At 39.4% G+C, this 16,515-nt stretch overlaps 1 protein-coding gene across 2 annotated transcripts; it reads left to right on the top strand.

The window, feature by feature from the left end:
- The first annotated feature begins 1,185 nt into the window (after nt 1-1,185).
- Nucleotides 1,186-15,845, top strand: XRCC3 (X-ray repair cross complementing 3). Of its 2 annotated transcripts, none has more exons than XM_074909307.1 (7): nt 1,186-1,262; nt 1,625-1,762; nt 2,621-2,833; nt 9,102-9,256; nt 10,381-10,593; nt 12,707-12,749; nt 13,867-15,845. In XM_074909307.1, the coding sequence occupies exons 1-7, from the start codon at nt 1,208-1,210 to the stop codon at nt 14,082-14,084; spliced, it is 1,035 nt and encodes a 344-aa protein (XP_074765408.1). In that variant the 5' UTR covers nt 1,186-1,207; the 3' UTR covers nt 14,085-15,845. The 2 variants fall into 2 exon arrangements, with proteins under 2 accessions (XP_074765408.1, XP_074765406.1); XM_074909305.1 differs by having other exon boundaries at nt 12,707-12,753; nt 13,862-15,845.
- The last annotated feature ends 670 nt before the right edge of the window (nt 15,846-16,515 follow it).

Below are 16,515 nucleotides of genomic sequence, written 5' to 3'. Positions count from 1 at the left end.
TGCCGCAGGGACAAGCGTCCCGCCCGCTCGTTAAGCAGCGCCCTGCCACTGGCTGTCCTGCCGGAGCGCTGGCGCTGAGGGGATTTGATTGGCCTGTGACTAGGCCCGTCACAGGCAAGCTGCTCGCCGATTGGCCACGGTCTTTTGCGGCGGCTCTGGCGGGGGTTTCGTAACGGGGCTGCGGATTGTGTGGCGGCTCCGCGGCCGGGGCCCCCTGGCCGGGGCGGGGAGTGTCGCTGAGGCGGTGTCCTTCCGCCGCCAGCCGCCCTCCGGGCCGCGACGGAGTCCGCCGGCTGGGGCGAGGCGGCTCGCGGAAGCGTGTTGCCGCTCGCCTTCCTTCTGTGCCGGCGTGGGCCGCGGTAGGCCCGGGCGGCCTCTGTCGCTGCCCTGGCCGCGGGACGCGCCCGGCTTTCCGTTAACGTGCTCCCGGTGACCTCCCTCTCTTCCCAGGCCCGTGGCTGCGGTGGAGCAGCTTCGTGCGAGTGGAGTGTGCAGAACGGTTCGGAGTCCCCCCAGTCAAAGGTGGTCATAATCATGATTAGTTTCTGTAAGTTTTGACTTCTAGCTCTCGTCAAATTGTTTCCTTAAATAGGTGTCGCTTAAAAATGTCTGTTTGTTCTGTTATCAGAATCCATGGCAGCATCTGCTCTCCCATGTTAGAAAAGGGATAGTTCAAGTTATATATTCGTATATAACTCTTACGTGTCTGCTGCAATCTTTCAGGTGATCTGAATAATAGTAACAAACCCCACAGGACTCATCTAGGCAGCTGTAGTGCTAAACTATTGTGGTTTATATCAAAGTATTAAAAAGTGTTTGATACTGTTAGAAGAAACAAACTGATTTTAATGTTTTAATACTGATTTTGCTAACTAATCAAAATATCTTTGACTATCCAATAATCGTGAATCATTCCAAATTGCACCTGCAATGTATTTGTGAGGTTCAATCCAGAGCAAAACCACTGCAGTATTATTAGTTGAACCCTTTTAAAACATATCTCTAAACAGCCATCTGAGAAGTCTTCTGCCAGTGTGCTGAATCATTGTTATTTTTCTAAGATAACTGATAAATATGTTGTTCAGAAATAAAAAAGAATATTCCTACAAACTTTTCGTGTTGAACGATGCTTATTTTTATTGTTGCATGTATATCTGATAAAAGCAGCTTTAATAACAGATAATCCATCCCAGTGCTCTATCAGGAAATGGACTGGGACCAGTTCGACTTGAACCCTAAAGTAGTTGCTGCCCTTAAGAAAGGTAACTTAATTTGCAAATGTTTCATTGATAGATCTGTCACCATAGTGTCTTCCTTTACATAACCGTGTTTGTGGGTGTAAGCATGTAGATGTACAGTAACATTTTAGAACTGTAATTAAGTATTTTCGTAAGAAAGTTTTTTGAGTAATCAGAAGTGATGCCTTTTCCCCACGCTCCGGTAATAATTTTCCAAACAATTTCGTAGCAAGTGTCGATACACTGAAAGTAAATGTTGCCTGCCTAGCTTACAAGAACACAATGTAGATTAACTTCAAGTAAATGATTAGTAGGAAGTGGGAAAACTTTTGTGCATAAGACTGTAATCCAGCCAAAAATATTTATGAAGATTCTTCTAATTTCAGCTGACATAAAATCAATAAAAGAGATTTTAAATCTTTCTGGAGCAGACTTGCAAAGATTGATGAAACTATCCAGTGCAGACATACAGTGCTTACTGAAAACAGTCTCTCACACGCTGAGGAGAAATAGTATGATTACAGGTAATACATTCAATACCAAGAAAGTGTTCTATTTAAATCTTGAAATGTTATCACTGGGAGAATATAAGGTTTTGGCTCCATATTGACAGTGTAATGCATAGTGAAAATGAAAAGGCAAGTGGTGTTGTTATGCTGTAGTGAATTATTTAACTGTCCTAAGGACAGCTCCTCTGAGACCTTGAAGGTAGGTGGAAGATGATGAGTGTCATTCTTCAGGATCAAGCCAGCCTGAAACAGGACAAATGATTCTCCAGTCCAGAAAACTTGATTAGAGGAAGAAAAGATTCTCTCTCTCTTTTGGACAAAGACTAGATGAAAAACTTACATGATATATCAAATCAGTTTATATAGTTTATAATATTAACACCTCATTCCAAACCAGGCAGAACCTAATAGCTCCTCCTGTACAAATGCTTCATGGCAGCTGTGTACTTAGAATTTATTTTCTTGTGATTTGCCTGTAGCTTCAGGCCTTGGCAGAATGCCTGGTAAGCTGTTTCATAGTCTCCTACAGCTTCCTATTTCCATAATTGCTGCGCTTGAACCTTGCTGGCAATATTTTCTCGGAGTGTAGCTTTCCACAGAAATTCCTTAGAGGCAGAGAAAGGAAAACAAGTTTGAGAAAAGGAAAGGGCTTAGTGTAAACTATCAATTTTTGAACAGGCATTCAATTAGTAGACCCTGTGGAGGTGGGGAAGACTAGGCTGAATTATGAAAAATTCCCATTGGTAAAGAAAGCATCCCTTGTAGATATAAACCTGGTTGTATACCTCTGTTTTGTATCATTCTGTGTTAGAAAGACACTAAAAGAAACTTTTTTTTTTCTTTTTAATCATTAAAAAATCCAAAACTCTGCAGCACTTCAGCTCTACCAAGATAAAGATCATCTCACCTCCCAACACCAGAAGCTAAGCCTAGGATGTTCAGTATTAGATACCTTGTTAAAAGGTGGCATTCCGTTAGTGGGAATCACGGAACTTGCTGGGGAAAGTTCTGCTGGGAAGACTCAGATTAGTTTACAGCTGTGCCTTTGTGTGCAGTATCCTTACAAATATGGTGGATTAGAGTCTGGTAAGTACTGAAATGTAAATACTGATTAATTTGACGTTTAGAGGAATATACTGTCTTTAAGAACCTCATCAGTGCATTGAAGTAGATGCACGTATTCAGTGCATGTCTTACCCTGCTGCAATAGCATTAGTAGTCAGCTAGTTAGTAAAGCATCTTGATAGAGAGAAAAGCAAGCATGCTGTGCACATGTCCTGCATCACAACATAATTTAATACAACATAACTATTGGCTGTTGTTTACCTGCCTGCCACTGTGGGTTAAACTAGACACATGCAAACAATATATGAAAAGTCTTGCTGTAATAAGTATTTGTTGACTCCTCAGGTAACAGCCACAGCAAACCAGCCTTGTCAGATAATTTTCCACAGACATCTTGGGTATATGGTATATATTCCTTAGTTGGAGGTTTTGAATTTCAAAGAACATGTAGTTTGGTAACAATAATTAAAGTGATTTACAGAGTAAAATTGATAGAAATCTAATTGAAGAAAGCTAGCGTTGTTTCACACCTGTGATTTGCCTCGTTTTGCTGAAGTAAGTAGGTTTATTCTTTGATTAGAATATGGGGTTTTTAACCATCTATCATGTTAATCTAACTTTTTTTTTTTTTAAATCTTGGAGAGGGAGTAAACTTGTGTCACTCCTGAGAATTCAGTGTCCTGGTAGCCTGCCTTAGGTGTGTTTTGGCTGTGATCTTGCTCTTCCTTCCATGCAGCACTGGGTTTAATTTGGCAGCTCAGCGGTTTGTTGTGGGGAAAATGAATTATTTCTTGTACTATATCTGCCCATGTGGAAAAATCATGGAAGGTTCAGATGAAGATCTTGCTTAAAGGGCAGTAATTAGCTCATGGTTTACGTAACTTTGCTTTAAGTTACATCATTAACAGAGCAGAAGCAAATATATTTTGTTCAATTCCTTCATGTGTTGCTGCTAACTGCTGCAAATAGTTTGAATGCAAGTACACTTTTATTCATGCCCTGGCATTCCTCCCTATTTATGTTGAAAGAATGGAACAAACCAGAACAGAGTACAGAAGGAGGTGCCCAACATCCTAATGGCACTGTTGTCTCTTGTACCAGACTACGGTCTTCCTTGTAGGGCTACAAAATGGCAAGTCTTTACGTTATTTGTGTTTGAAGATGGTTCTTGTTTCTTATGCACTTGGTGCCATTACGATTGTTTTGTCGTTTCTTTGTTCCCCATCTACTCCCTCATAAGTGTTTCACAGAAGATAGCATGGCCATCGTATCAGTGTTCCTGTGAGAGCCAGAGCGTTTTGGAAGGGCGGAGAGGGCAGAACTTTTGAGGATCTTGAAGGTATAGAAGGTGGAAATGCCCTGCTTGCAGGAGTTGGAGAGCTAAGGGAGCAGTGGAATCCTAATGCTCACTGTTTTTAATTCTGTGGTATCTTGCCATATGTTAGACTGCATACAGTCATAGCAGCAGATACTGTTTGCATAGCACTTGGAAAATGAAACTTGATTTCTCTGCAGTCTATAAATAACGGTTCTGTTGAGTCTCTTATGTGAAATACAGAAATGAAAAGCTTATGTTAAGTATGAGGAGTTTTATTCTTTAGGAAACTTGAAAACAGTGCTTAGTAACTATCACAGAAGTCTAGCACTGCCAACAGGAGATTAATCTCCATGCTAAAACTTTGCTAATGGTTTAAAATTATGGTGGGCTGGGGTTTCTTTTAGTGCTAGAAACTTCCCTTCTTTTAGGTGGTGATGTTGAAATACATTTATTTAGACAGTATTTTTTATTTTTGACTTAGTGGTAGTCTTGTTTACAGTTCTCAATGCTAGGAGGTTGGCAGCAAAGAAAGAAAATAGGACATCCTTTGCCTCCAGGTTATCTTTCTGCCATTCTAACAATGTCAGTTATGGTCAATCACATGTTGGCTGAATTTATTTTAGATGTCCATGTTAATACTACATGAATATAATGTGACATTCTTACCCATATTAGAATTCTGAATTAGAAAAAAATTGCTACTGATTCCTGGTAACAAGTTGATTTGGTGCATAACAGATTATGTTCATAGGACTCAAACTTTGAGGGTGGGGTTTTTTAGTGTTTTTTTTACTTTTGGTTGGTTTTAGGGTGGTTTTTGGTCAACAACCAGCGTAGCACTTCTATCAGCCTAAGTAACAGTAAAGCACTGAGATTTGATGAAATGGCTGATTTCTGTTTGGTTTTTTTGTGGATCAGTGAGGAAAGATGCTTATATGACCACTGAGGACAGCTGACTCCTTAAGTGTATTTCTCAGCTTCTTTCTCAAAACTGCTAACTACTCTGACTCTTTACTTGTTTGCAGTGTTGACAGCTTCCTAATAAACTATAAAAAGCACGATGCCATAAGGCTTTTCTCTTTGTGTTGTACTAGTCTCCTCTATTTAGGTTATGAATATTTACGTATCTTTCAAGATAAGTGAATCGTAAGTACTTCTGCCTCATAATTAGGCATCGGTCTTTAATAGTGAGTTTAATTATTTGTCAGTTTCTTCTAGGCCTTGTAACTTCTCTATGAAGCCCTTCCTATATTTTTAATGTACGGGTGTGTGTACTCCTGCATCAAATGTTCCACTGCAGTTCAGGCTGAAGGTCCTAAACAAAAGCTGAAGAGGATTGATGAAGGTCCAGCAGGAGAGAGTGCTATTCCCATTCTAATGTGAAACTCAAATTTTAAGCCAAGGCAAAGCTCATCTGATATATTTTATGTGGCTTAACTTTCTTAAAGTTCAAGATGAGAATTACATAACTGTTTTGTGAAAAGAGCAGCACGTAAAGAAAAAAAAAGTTGTCCCACAGTATATTTTGGAGAAATCACAAATGGACCAATTACATACTCAGATCACATTATCTGCTGTAGTAGATTTAACTGGTGTCAAAGAAGTGTTACAGTGGAGTAGAAGATTGGCAGGTGACTTGGTTTTTACAAAACTAAACTGAGGCAGGAAATGGTCTGTGAAGTAGAACTGTTCTTAAGAAGGAATTAATCTTCTTGATCTTTTCAAGTGTTTCACTAAAAAAAAAAAAGTGTGTTCACTTGAACTTTGAAATTGTTGTCATGATTTTACAGAGGATAGTATGTATTGATCAGGAATTTTAGATCTAAGTTGCTGGACCAGTGGAGCAGGGAGGACCAGATTTTTGCTTCTCCAGCTGTTCTTTTTTGCCTACAGGTATTGCAGCTGTAGGATTACCTTGTTTGCCTCAATTTACTTGTTCATCCGGTATAAATGTGAAACTGGACCACTACTGCATATGTTTGTAATATAATGATTGCTCGATCATGTTTTACTCTTCTGCTTTTGCCTTGTGTTTGTTGTTAACACTGTTCTTATTACTGGTCTGAAATTATCTGCAAGGAAGATCTTTAGGAGAATTTTACGTTTCTTTTTCTCCAGATAAATTAATTTTTGGGGAAAAAAAGAGTATTTTTGCAGCAGGCTTCTCAGGTTTTCTGGTTTGAAATGTCTTGAATATTGCAATAACTGGATCTAGATACAACTATCTAATCAATGGAACATCAGTCTATCTAGAAATACAAATCTGTATTTGAAAAAACAACCACCATGAAGCCTTAAGTAATGGAAGTTGCATCCTTTTTAAGTAAAGCCAGGAGAGGACAAGGGCCATCCTGAAAAATCAAACCTGCCTTAAGCAGTAAGTAGACGATTTCTCTGTAAGCCGGTATTCATGGTAAAGAAATCCCTGTCTTTCAGAATTAGGCAATATTGTGCAAAAGGCAATGGGCTGTGAATAAGAATGGTAGTTGAGAAGTCCAGAATGTTTTACTTCAGCACCTGTTAAGTTACTGTGCTACCACAAATTAGCATAGCTTTTGTTAGTATGAAATTGAGCAACCACATGGGCTTAAGGAAGCTGCATATCATGGTTGGGTTTTCTTTATTTCTTTGCTTACTTGGTTTTGAATTTGCACCATAATGATTTTTCAGTTTTGTGGTGTGTTGCAAGACATAACTGGCTTATCTGAATGAGACTTGGTGCTAGATATAAATAATGTCAAATTTGTGATTAGAAATTTTTTTTTATTTACCAGCTTTTTAGAAATTGTGAAACTGAAAATCTGATTAGGAATGCATGAACTGCCCATAGTAAAGATGCTCACCTGCCTATTTGATACTCGGCTGTCACTGTCAAATTATAGAGTGGTATGAAAATTAGCTTAATTAGGAGAAATGAACCTAGGGAAATAGTCAAGAAAGTTATGGTTCACCTAATTAACTATTTAATAGTTATTTTAAAAGCCTTAAGCAGTTAAATGATATAAGTAATAGTTTACTGTGCTTTCCTCACCTGAGCTTCATACAAGTTCGGATAGTATTCAAAAAGCTGCTGTCACTGTAAATTTAACGGACTCAAGTGACTGTGGATTTATTTTCTCTTCTTTATTTTCATTCATTGCTGATGGAAATTTGCATATGTGCTCATTTGTGTCTACAGATACTGTGTATGACATCAGTTGTTGTAATACAGCATTTATGCCCATAGTTTAAAATTCAGAATTCCATCCACTCTAATGCTAGAGGTGTTAAAAGCACAGAAAGTATTAATGGTTTCACTTTAGTTTATATGTTAAGGAATCATTATCAGATCGTTACTGCTCTGATCATTAATGCTTTATTGTAGTCCATATTCACTAACAGATGTTGTAAACTGCTAATAACCCTCCATTCTCTCAGACATTAAGTATATACATAATGAAACTGGGAAATTAAGAATAGACACTGAATATTCTGGTGATAAATGCCAATGGCTGCCAGGGTCAAGGAAAGTAAAACGGAGCTGAAGTATAATTTGAATCTGTTATTAGGTAGAATGGAAATAGAAATTGTGGAAACATTTCAGTACCTCCTGTGAAAGGCATGGATGATGATGAAGTATTTTTCCATGTGTTAATAGTTTAAGAAGATTTTTAATCTCACCTGTCAAAGGCAATTTTTTTAATTAGTGGCCATTGGTAATTTTTTTTTACTTTGCCTGATAGTCTTATTTTTAAATACTTAGAAAGCTGGGTATTGGAAAAGTAGGGCGTTTTAATGTTTCACATGTGAAGTAGGGTGGTTTATGTAAGAATTTGCAGTGCAGTTGGGGAGACTTAAACTGAAGTTACAAGTCTGCTCCTAAAGAAAACTGGGCTTAGGCTCATCTTTGTTTTGTATAGAAGATTTTCAGAATTTTATACATGTGTCCATCAGTAAAATATTTGTATTGGTAAAGTAACTATTTTTAATTGACTCAATCCTGAGATCTTTCTGTTTCTGCTATTGGGTACAGTTTCATATTTTTTCAGTGGACTGTATAGAGGAAGTTGCATCTGGAAATGGGACTTTCTGCTCCCTGGAGGGCCAGTGTAGGGATGGGCCACTGGGGTGGATGTGTTCAGGATGTGTCATATTGCCAAGCACATCACCTGCCAAGCTGTGTTAGCAGCTTCAGTCACTTTAGTGAGCAGACTTAATTCTTAGATGTAGCCCTGCAAGTATTAGCTGATAATTCTGGATAGTTCTGCAATAACAGTAACAATTTTTAATAGAGAAAATTTTGCACATATTACTGTTTTCTTTCCCCCACATCTTTGATGTCTATGGTTAATTTTCTCTGCAATAAAGCATACTTATTAACCAGAAATCATGGTAAAAATATATATCACGCATAGAAATGGGATTGAAGTATAATGTTTTTTATCTAATTTGCCATTTTCACAAAGAGTTAATTGGACTGAGGTTGGACGAGTGATCCTCTTTAAACTGGCTTAAAATTGTGGGAATAAGTATCCCTTCGTATGTAAATTTAAAAACAAGAAACTTGAAAACAGTGAAATGAATCAGAATGCTAGTACTGGTGTTGCTGGAATAGTTGTCTTCATAGTATAGTGCTGTGTTTTGGATTTCTGACCCGAACAGGCAAACTATGCCATATCACTCTATGATACTCGTAATCACCCAGGTTAGGTGGTCAGGTGTCCCACAGCTGTGCAAAATGAGTGTCACCTAGTGGAGAGTGCAAAAATCCAACTGTGTCAGCAAACACCCAGAAAAGGAGCTGGCAGCTACAGGAGTCATAGGAGTGGGGTTTTTTGTTGATTCAATATGGCTGAAAAAAGTGACATGAATTTCCAGATACACGTGTCTAGCACTTGAGTGCGGAATGTATTATTTTATTTTTGTGCTGTTAAGAAAAGTGTGTGTGTAAGAGCCCTGCTGTGATAATAGAGGTGGTTTCCTTGACTATAGGAGCTGTCTACATTTGTACAGAAGATGTATTCCCAAGTAAACGTTTGCAACAACTCATAGATCAACAACATAAGCTGCGTGCAGATGTTCCAGCTGAAATCATACAGAAGATCAAATTTGGAAACAGCATTTTTGTTGAGCATGCAGCAGATCTAGTAAGTAGTAGCACAAATGAAGAATGCATAATTTTTACACTATAATCCAGTAACCACAGGGGTTTTTTTGATATAGGAGACCTTTCAAAAGGCTAAGAGTAAACTAAGATCTGTAATGAATACTACTTAATCTCTGCAGTTTGCTGTTAGAGAACTGTCTATGCTGTGTTTTATTAAATACAATATCAAAGGCTTTATTTTGTAAAAAGCAGCTCATTTAGCAGAATAGATCTTTTTTTGTTGTTTATACATTACAATTTAGTTTTACAAGCTGTGGAATGTTGGAGGATATTATATGTAATTCTGAATGCATGTAAGGTCTTAGCTGTGAACCTCTAGATGTAGAGTGACACCCATTAGAAGAACTGTAACACTCATACTGTTGCTTTTTTTTGCCAACATTGAAATTTATGATGGCTACAATCTGAGATTATCACTGTGAGCTTGTTCTACCCAGCTGCTGTAGACCACACTGTTAAACACAAGATAAAGGGCTACAAGAACCTTTCATGTGACTAAAATGATTATTCTTATGTGATAGAAGTTGCACTCTACAAAATATTTGTTAGTTAAACTTCCTGCAATTGAAATGTTTGTTGACTTCAAAATACTCAATTAGTAAAACTTTTAATAGGGAGGATATAAATTGCAGCTACTCATGTTTGTAAGACTTGATCAATATGGATTTGATGTGGGAATTATGTAGTTTACTGTTAATGTGTCATTAGTGGCACAGCAGCACAGTCTTTAACTTCTGTTTTGTACATTTAATGCCAGTCTCGAGTCCTCAGTGTTTCACTGAGAACCACTCCTGCAGAAGGGGAGCAGTTTAGGATTGTAGTATTGCATTCTTGAGATTTTGAAATGTCAGTAAATAACTGATTTAAGTCCAAGCTGCAGATAACAGTATGTTGCAGTTTGGTCTCTTGTTGTACCTTAAGAAAAAAAAAGGACATTTGTGAAAAATGGTTGCTAGTGAGACAAAGATCCACAAACTCACTTCATGCTTAGGAACTCCATCAGCTTGTGTTTCAGCAACGATACCTGTAGTTACTGTCTTGATTTTACAGATAGAGTTATTTAAACTGTTTTAATGATGGCTGTTTGTTTGTATTTTGTGGTAGGATACCTTTCACAACTGCATTACTAAAAGGATTTCCCTGCTGCTCACAAGAGGCATGGTGCGGTTGGTGGTCATAGACTCTATTGCTGCTTTGTTTCGATGCGAATTTGGAGTTTCAGATTCTGTTATGAAGGCTCGGTATTTGCAGACATTTGGAGCACAGCTTCACAGTTTAAGCACTAGATTCAGGACTCCAATAATGTGCATTAATCAGGTATGACATCAGAATTGCTTCTCATTTTATAGGGACCATTTAATAAATGGCTGGAGTGGGGAAAATGTATATGCAGATTTCTTGGTGTATATAACACTGTCAACTGAGTATTAATGACTGAAAACTGAAGTTTCCTTAAACTGGTGTACTTTAGTGAATTTTAACTTTTCAAGGTTTAAGAATATCATTTGAGCTTTTATAGATTGTTAATGTTCTCAAAGGTTGTCCAGTAAAGCTAATGAAAATAGATAGGTATAGCAACTGCATAAAGCATCAAACTAAAATAAGAGTTCTTTCTTAACACTAGCTTCAAATGCCACCACCAGCGGGTTTGCTCTGGGAACTCTACACACACAGTTATATTCCACATATACAGGAGACAGTGAAACACCAGGGGCTTTGCATTTTTGTGAAGCTCAGCTGTTTTGTGTAACTGCTGAGATCACTAAAGCATTAGAATGCATTCAGGCTGGCTCGAGCTGAACCAAAAAAAAAGGCCACAATGATGCTAGTAAAAAAGAATATTCTTTAGAGAAAATTAGACAAGACACAACTTCTGTAGAAGCAGCGTGACACTGTTCCTAGCCTAATCATGAATCAAAGGAGCATGTGAATGCTGGAGAGGAAGCGTTCAAGCTTGGAATGTGGCCTGAGGAAACATGCAGGTAGGCCACTGCTGGGAAACTTTCTGGAAGGCCCCTCCATCAAACAAGTACTCAGCCCTGAGGTTGCCTTCTCACAGCAGAAGACAAGGGGTGGGGAGAAAAGTTGAACTTGAAGTCACAAACAAGAAGAATTCTGTATCAGGAAGAAAGAGATTCTAGAAACATCAAGTAACTGTTAACATGTTTGTTTCTGTTCTGGAGGAGGAATTCTGGAACTGAAGAATGGACAGTGTATAAAATCTTACATTTACTGCTACAACTGGAAGGGAGTGTATTGGAATTCAAACACAGCAGCAATTTGAACAGCTTGCACTTTTTATTTTCAGTAAGATTTTAATTTCAGTCTCAAGTTACTCCTAATTTTTTGACCAACTTTTTCTTAGATCACTTTTTGTAGGGTCAGCTAGCTTCTAAGGAAAACAGATTTCTGTAACTACTTTCTGAATTTTGGTATTAGTAGAGACTGTTTGGGAAGTGTAGTTTGGATTTTGCTCTGTTAAGCAAAGGCTTGTGTGTTTCAGCATTTACACTATGAATCCAACCAATGGGTTCAGGTTCCTTGGTTAGCTTCTGGGATACTCTGAGTATGGGCATCTGGAAAAGACTGGCTGCCCTTTTCCTGGGGGCTTTGAGGACCCATCTAGCAGGCAAAAGAAGGTCTGATTTAAGGGTAGGAGAAGTCTGAATGTATCCAATCTCTACCTTGGAATGGTTCAGCATGAGAGGGGAAAAGAGTGATTTAAGAGAGCTTCTGCCTTATGACAGGAATTTCAGGCTGGTGCTGGCTCACAGTAGATGAGGTCTCTGCCTGATGCTGAGTGACAATACGGACCATTTGCTAACAAAGGGTCCTGCAAGACTCTATTCTAAAGGAAGGTGACTCAACTGTGAATATAACAGCACTGAAAAAGATTATGGCTGTAAAGTAATCTGTTCTGTACATATATATATTATGTTTTATAACAATTTGCTGTATGTTGTGAAGAACTTGTGTGTAGGAATCATGGCATTAAAAGACAACAGAGGGAGCTGAGGTGTGGATTTTTCTAGGTTGTAGTCAAAGACAAACCTTCAAAGGTAGGGAAATCCTTGAGAGCAGGACACCTTTTGGAGATCTGGGTTTCAGTACCTCTTAGCTACAGATACAACATTGGAACAGTTCAGGTGGGGGGGTGGAGTGTCTTTTTTTTTTAACAAATTTAGCATATAGTAGTAGTTAAATTCATATAAGCTGTAGCTAGCTAAAGAGTTGTAGCACTGTAAACTAAGGCTATACTTCTGAACTCCTTTTTAGTGTGCCTTGAAAGAATTAAGGGTTTTCTAACTTGGCTTAATATGTGATCCAATAACTTGGATTTTCTTGTCTTCATTCCCTTCCCTACCCTTCTGCTCACTAAAAACAAATGCATGACTACAGGTCAACTTCAAACGTTGTTCTTCTGCTTTAGGTGACCGATGCAGTGAGTGAGTCGGAAGCAGCTCAGTGCAGTTGTAGGTAAGTCATCCACAACAGAAATGTAACCATGTCCTACACAGCAACATTTAACCACTATATTTTTTTAGAACTCCAGTATAAACTACCAGAGCCTATTAAGAGCAGTAGTGCATTTACCCAGCAATGCTGCATTTGCTGGAGATCAGCAATAACTGATGTGCTGTAAAGTGGAAGAAACTCAGAAACGCTCCTGTGGTAATCCCTAAGCAGCAAGTTGGGGGGAAAATTCCCTGGAGTTAATGGCTGGTGTACTTGCTTACACAAGAGTATTTTTACATCTCTTCCTGTCTCTGATATAACTGAGTGCCTTTTCTGTCTGCTTAAAAAAATACAGCAACCAAACCTTATGGGTTGGTTTTGTTAGTTGCTTAAGGGGGAAAAAAAAAAAAGTATCTTTTGATACCAAGATATTAACAGGATTCAAACATACATATTTGTTGTTCAATCCTAACTATAATCTTGAGTTACTAGATGAGCAATGTGCTTCATAAATGTGTTCTTGTGAGTACTTGTGTCTTCCAGATTCAGAAACTGACACAGACCAAGGATAAGGTTCAATCTTACTTCCCCCCCCCCCCCCCCCCCCCCCCCCCCCCCCCGGTTATCTTGTAATTCTTTTACTGGAGAGATTGCACTTTTCCCAGAAAAAAAAAATGTTTTAAACTTTGGGTTGAAAACAATACATATGCAGCATTATATCTACGCAACATTTCTAAATATACCTTCGAGTGGAATCCAGGGCCAACAGTTACACTGCAAATACTTGAAGTTCAACTGCTTCCCTCATGCTGCTTTCCTGTCACAAGAGGGGACCTGACAAGACAGAGGCAGGTATTCACCGTGGCTGTAGTTGGAAGAATGGTTGAACTACTCTGTGTAGAAGCACTGCTCCTCCAGCTGTTACCTTGCTACAGAGAGAACCTAGCACATAGTTTTGTGCAAAGACCCTGTAATCTCTGTCTTCGAAGACCTATAGTTAAATAGAGCAAACAACAATAAATATAGGAACAGTAGATCATTTCTTCCAGTGTAATTTTTGTTACAACAGAAGTGAAGATATTTCATATTAAATTCATACATGCAGAGATCTGTGATGCTTTCTTTGCAGTGTAGTGGGTAGCAGAGTCTGTCCGGCACTTGGAATAACCTGGGCGAACCAACTGCTAATGAGACTGATGGTCAGCCGAGTACCACAACCTGCACCATCATCTGGAGTTGTGTCACACCCCACTGGAAGTGTGAGGACTTTAAGAGTAGTTTTTGCTCCTCATCTCCCTTCATCCTCTTGCTGCTATACAGTAAAATTGGAAGGTGTGAAAGGCATAAAATAAATCCTTTGCACAAGAAAGCATCCTGCTCCAAAAATGTATCAAAACTACTTTGCTTCAGGAGGAATTACTAGTAAAATGAAATTCTCCCTAGATGAGAGAAGTGGATGCTGAAATACATAAGCGGTGATATGACTGTATCAAGCCAGTGATATTGTGAAAGAAGACCTTTTTATACCTGGATATATGTGCATCAGCTTTTCCTCTTGAGATAAGAATTCCAAAGGAGAGTAAAGCTGTGGGCAGGGGGATGCTGCACAATGGAGTGTGATGTGTCCGATTTTGTTTGAATAGCACACTCATCTAGGAACAGTGTGTACTGCAGCTGTGTACCTTCTCTGTTTCCAGACCCAAAGGGACTCAAATTCAACGAGTCAATATTGCCTGCTGGTGTTCCTGGGCCTCATGCTGCGCTTCTTCCACCTGTAGGCCTTCAGAAGTAACAGAAAGCAAGTTTGTCCCAGAGCACTTGTTATATTAGGATTTTTTAAAAATACCAGAAAGATATTCAATTTTAGTATCTTAATGTAAGAATTAAAACTGTACCACTTTTGTACTGTATGGGCATATCTACCTTCATAGAACTACAGATTTTTTGGAAATGGTTCTTTTCCTGCTTTCCAGTTCCCTCAGAAAAAGCCTCTGTACCCTTTTCCGTTTGAAAAGTAGCAATCCGCCCGCCATCCCCTTGCTCTGCTGCCCCTGGTGAAGCTGTGTAGCCAGGTGGTTTTCCTGCTCTGCACATCTCTGTTTTGTTTGCTCTGGATAGATTCTTCATCAGCTTCTGGATCCCTGCCTGTAGTATCTTCTCTCCTTACCACTGGGCTCTTTGCTAAATTGTGCTTTTGAAGGACACTTTTAGCTGTTTTCAGGCATCCATACAGCTGCCCATCATGTTACTCTGCTCAGGGTCTTCTTTGTTCTTAGAGCTTTACATGTTTTTCTCTCCATCTTTAACACATCTTTTCCTGTTGGCCTCAGACTGCTGCTATGACTTGTGCTTTTTCTTGTCATTGCTGAATTCCACGTGGGAGAAGGCTGGATGAAGTTACTCATGCACATTTTCCAGAGGCCTTACCCCTTCTTTGGCCTGTGGTATGTGGGTGCCTGCTCATAGCAGTGTATGATGCACAGACTTGTTAAGCTTTCAGATTCCCCCCTCCTCCCTGCTTCCCCACCAGGTTGCCCAGACAAGAAGACTACCCTGTCCCAGGTTTTTCTGTGTGGTTACATTGCTCCAGTTCTGTCTTTCAGCAGATGAAAACCTTTTGTTCTCCATAGGCTAAAACAATAAACTCATCCACAAATACAAGTTCAGAGGAATGACTGTCAAGCGCCTTGGTCAAAGGCAAGTCCAGGTGGATTCCTGTGTGTTCTTGAGGCACACTGTGTTAGTGACATCGCTGCCACCTCTGCCTTTCCCCTGTAACCCTCTGTGAGGACGGAGCAGCCATCTGCTCGTGTGGAAGTGTGCAGCAGAAAGGAAAAGTTTTGTCTGGTGTACAGGGGCTCAGCTGGAACGCTCTGGCAGGCAGCTTCTCTGAGGACAACCCAGTATGACACAAGGAAGAGATTGACTGTGTGACTGCCTGAGGGAAGTTCTGGAGCAGAACAGGCACAGTCACACCTTGAAGATGAGCGAAGGGAGCTCGAAGCAAACAGAAAAAAGGATGAGTGGCTTTCAGTGCCTCTGAGCCCCCTGCAGTTGTCAAAGGGGACCTTGTGCAAATAGCATAACAAAATGTCTTTAAATCTCTTTTCTAAAATGTCTTAATTCTCTGTATTTGAAAATGACCAGGTTGGTTTTTTGTAATAAAATCCAACCATGATGCTTAGAAGTCTTTGTGTACTCAATCTAAGGAAAAAGTGAGAGGGCTATAGCTCAGAGATGTGGCTACCTCAGTCTTCACATCCTTATGTTCCATACCCCCTTCACACAGTTTTAAGGAAGATAAACTCATGCAGCATATGTAACACTCAAATGATTCTCTTCCATTCCTGTTTATCTGGGACAGGGACTTTAGCTAATATATTGCTCATCCTATTGTACTAATTTGATTTAAAAAAAAGCCACAGATGGCTGTAACTTATTAATGGAAGTTAAGTCAACCCCTACCCAGCATTCATTTACAAAAGATCCTCGTCAAAGCCCAGGCTCCAAGCCCAGGAGCTTGCCTCACTGTGTTCTGAAATGGTTCAGTCTGATACATGTCTTAAGGCTCAGTTTGCTAATGTTGTGATTGCTCTTTTCACAATGTCACTGCTCACAGGAATGAGACAGAAGTGATGAAGTCACAGATAGGTCTGTTTACTTGATGAAAAACACTTTTACCAACAAATGAAAGTAACACCTTACCTGAGCAAGTCCTCCTGTCCTTGCCCAGGTTATTTAATCCCCCAGCTGGAGGCTTAAAGCTGAGTCAGAGCATGTTAC

Source organism: Athene noctua, chromosome 6, assembly GCF_965140245.1.
Source record: "Athene noctua chromosome 6, bAthNoc1.hap1.1, whole genome shotgun sequence".
NCBI classification, from domain to species: Eukaryota; Metazoa; Chordata; class Aves; order Strigiformes; family Strigidae; genus Athene; species Athene noctua.
This window is presented reverse-complemented; position numbering and strand designations above follow the sequence as displayed.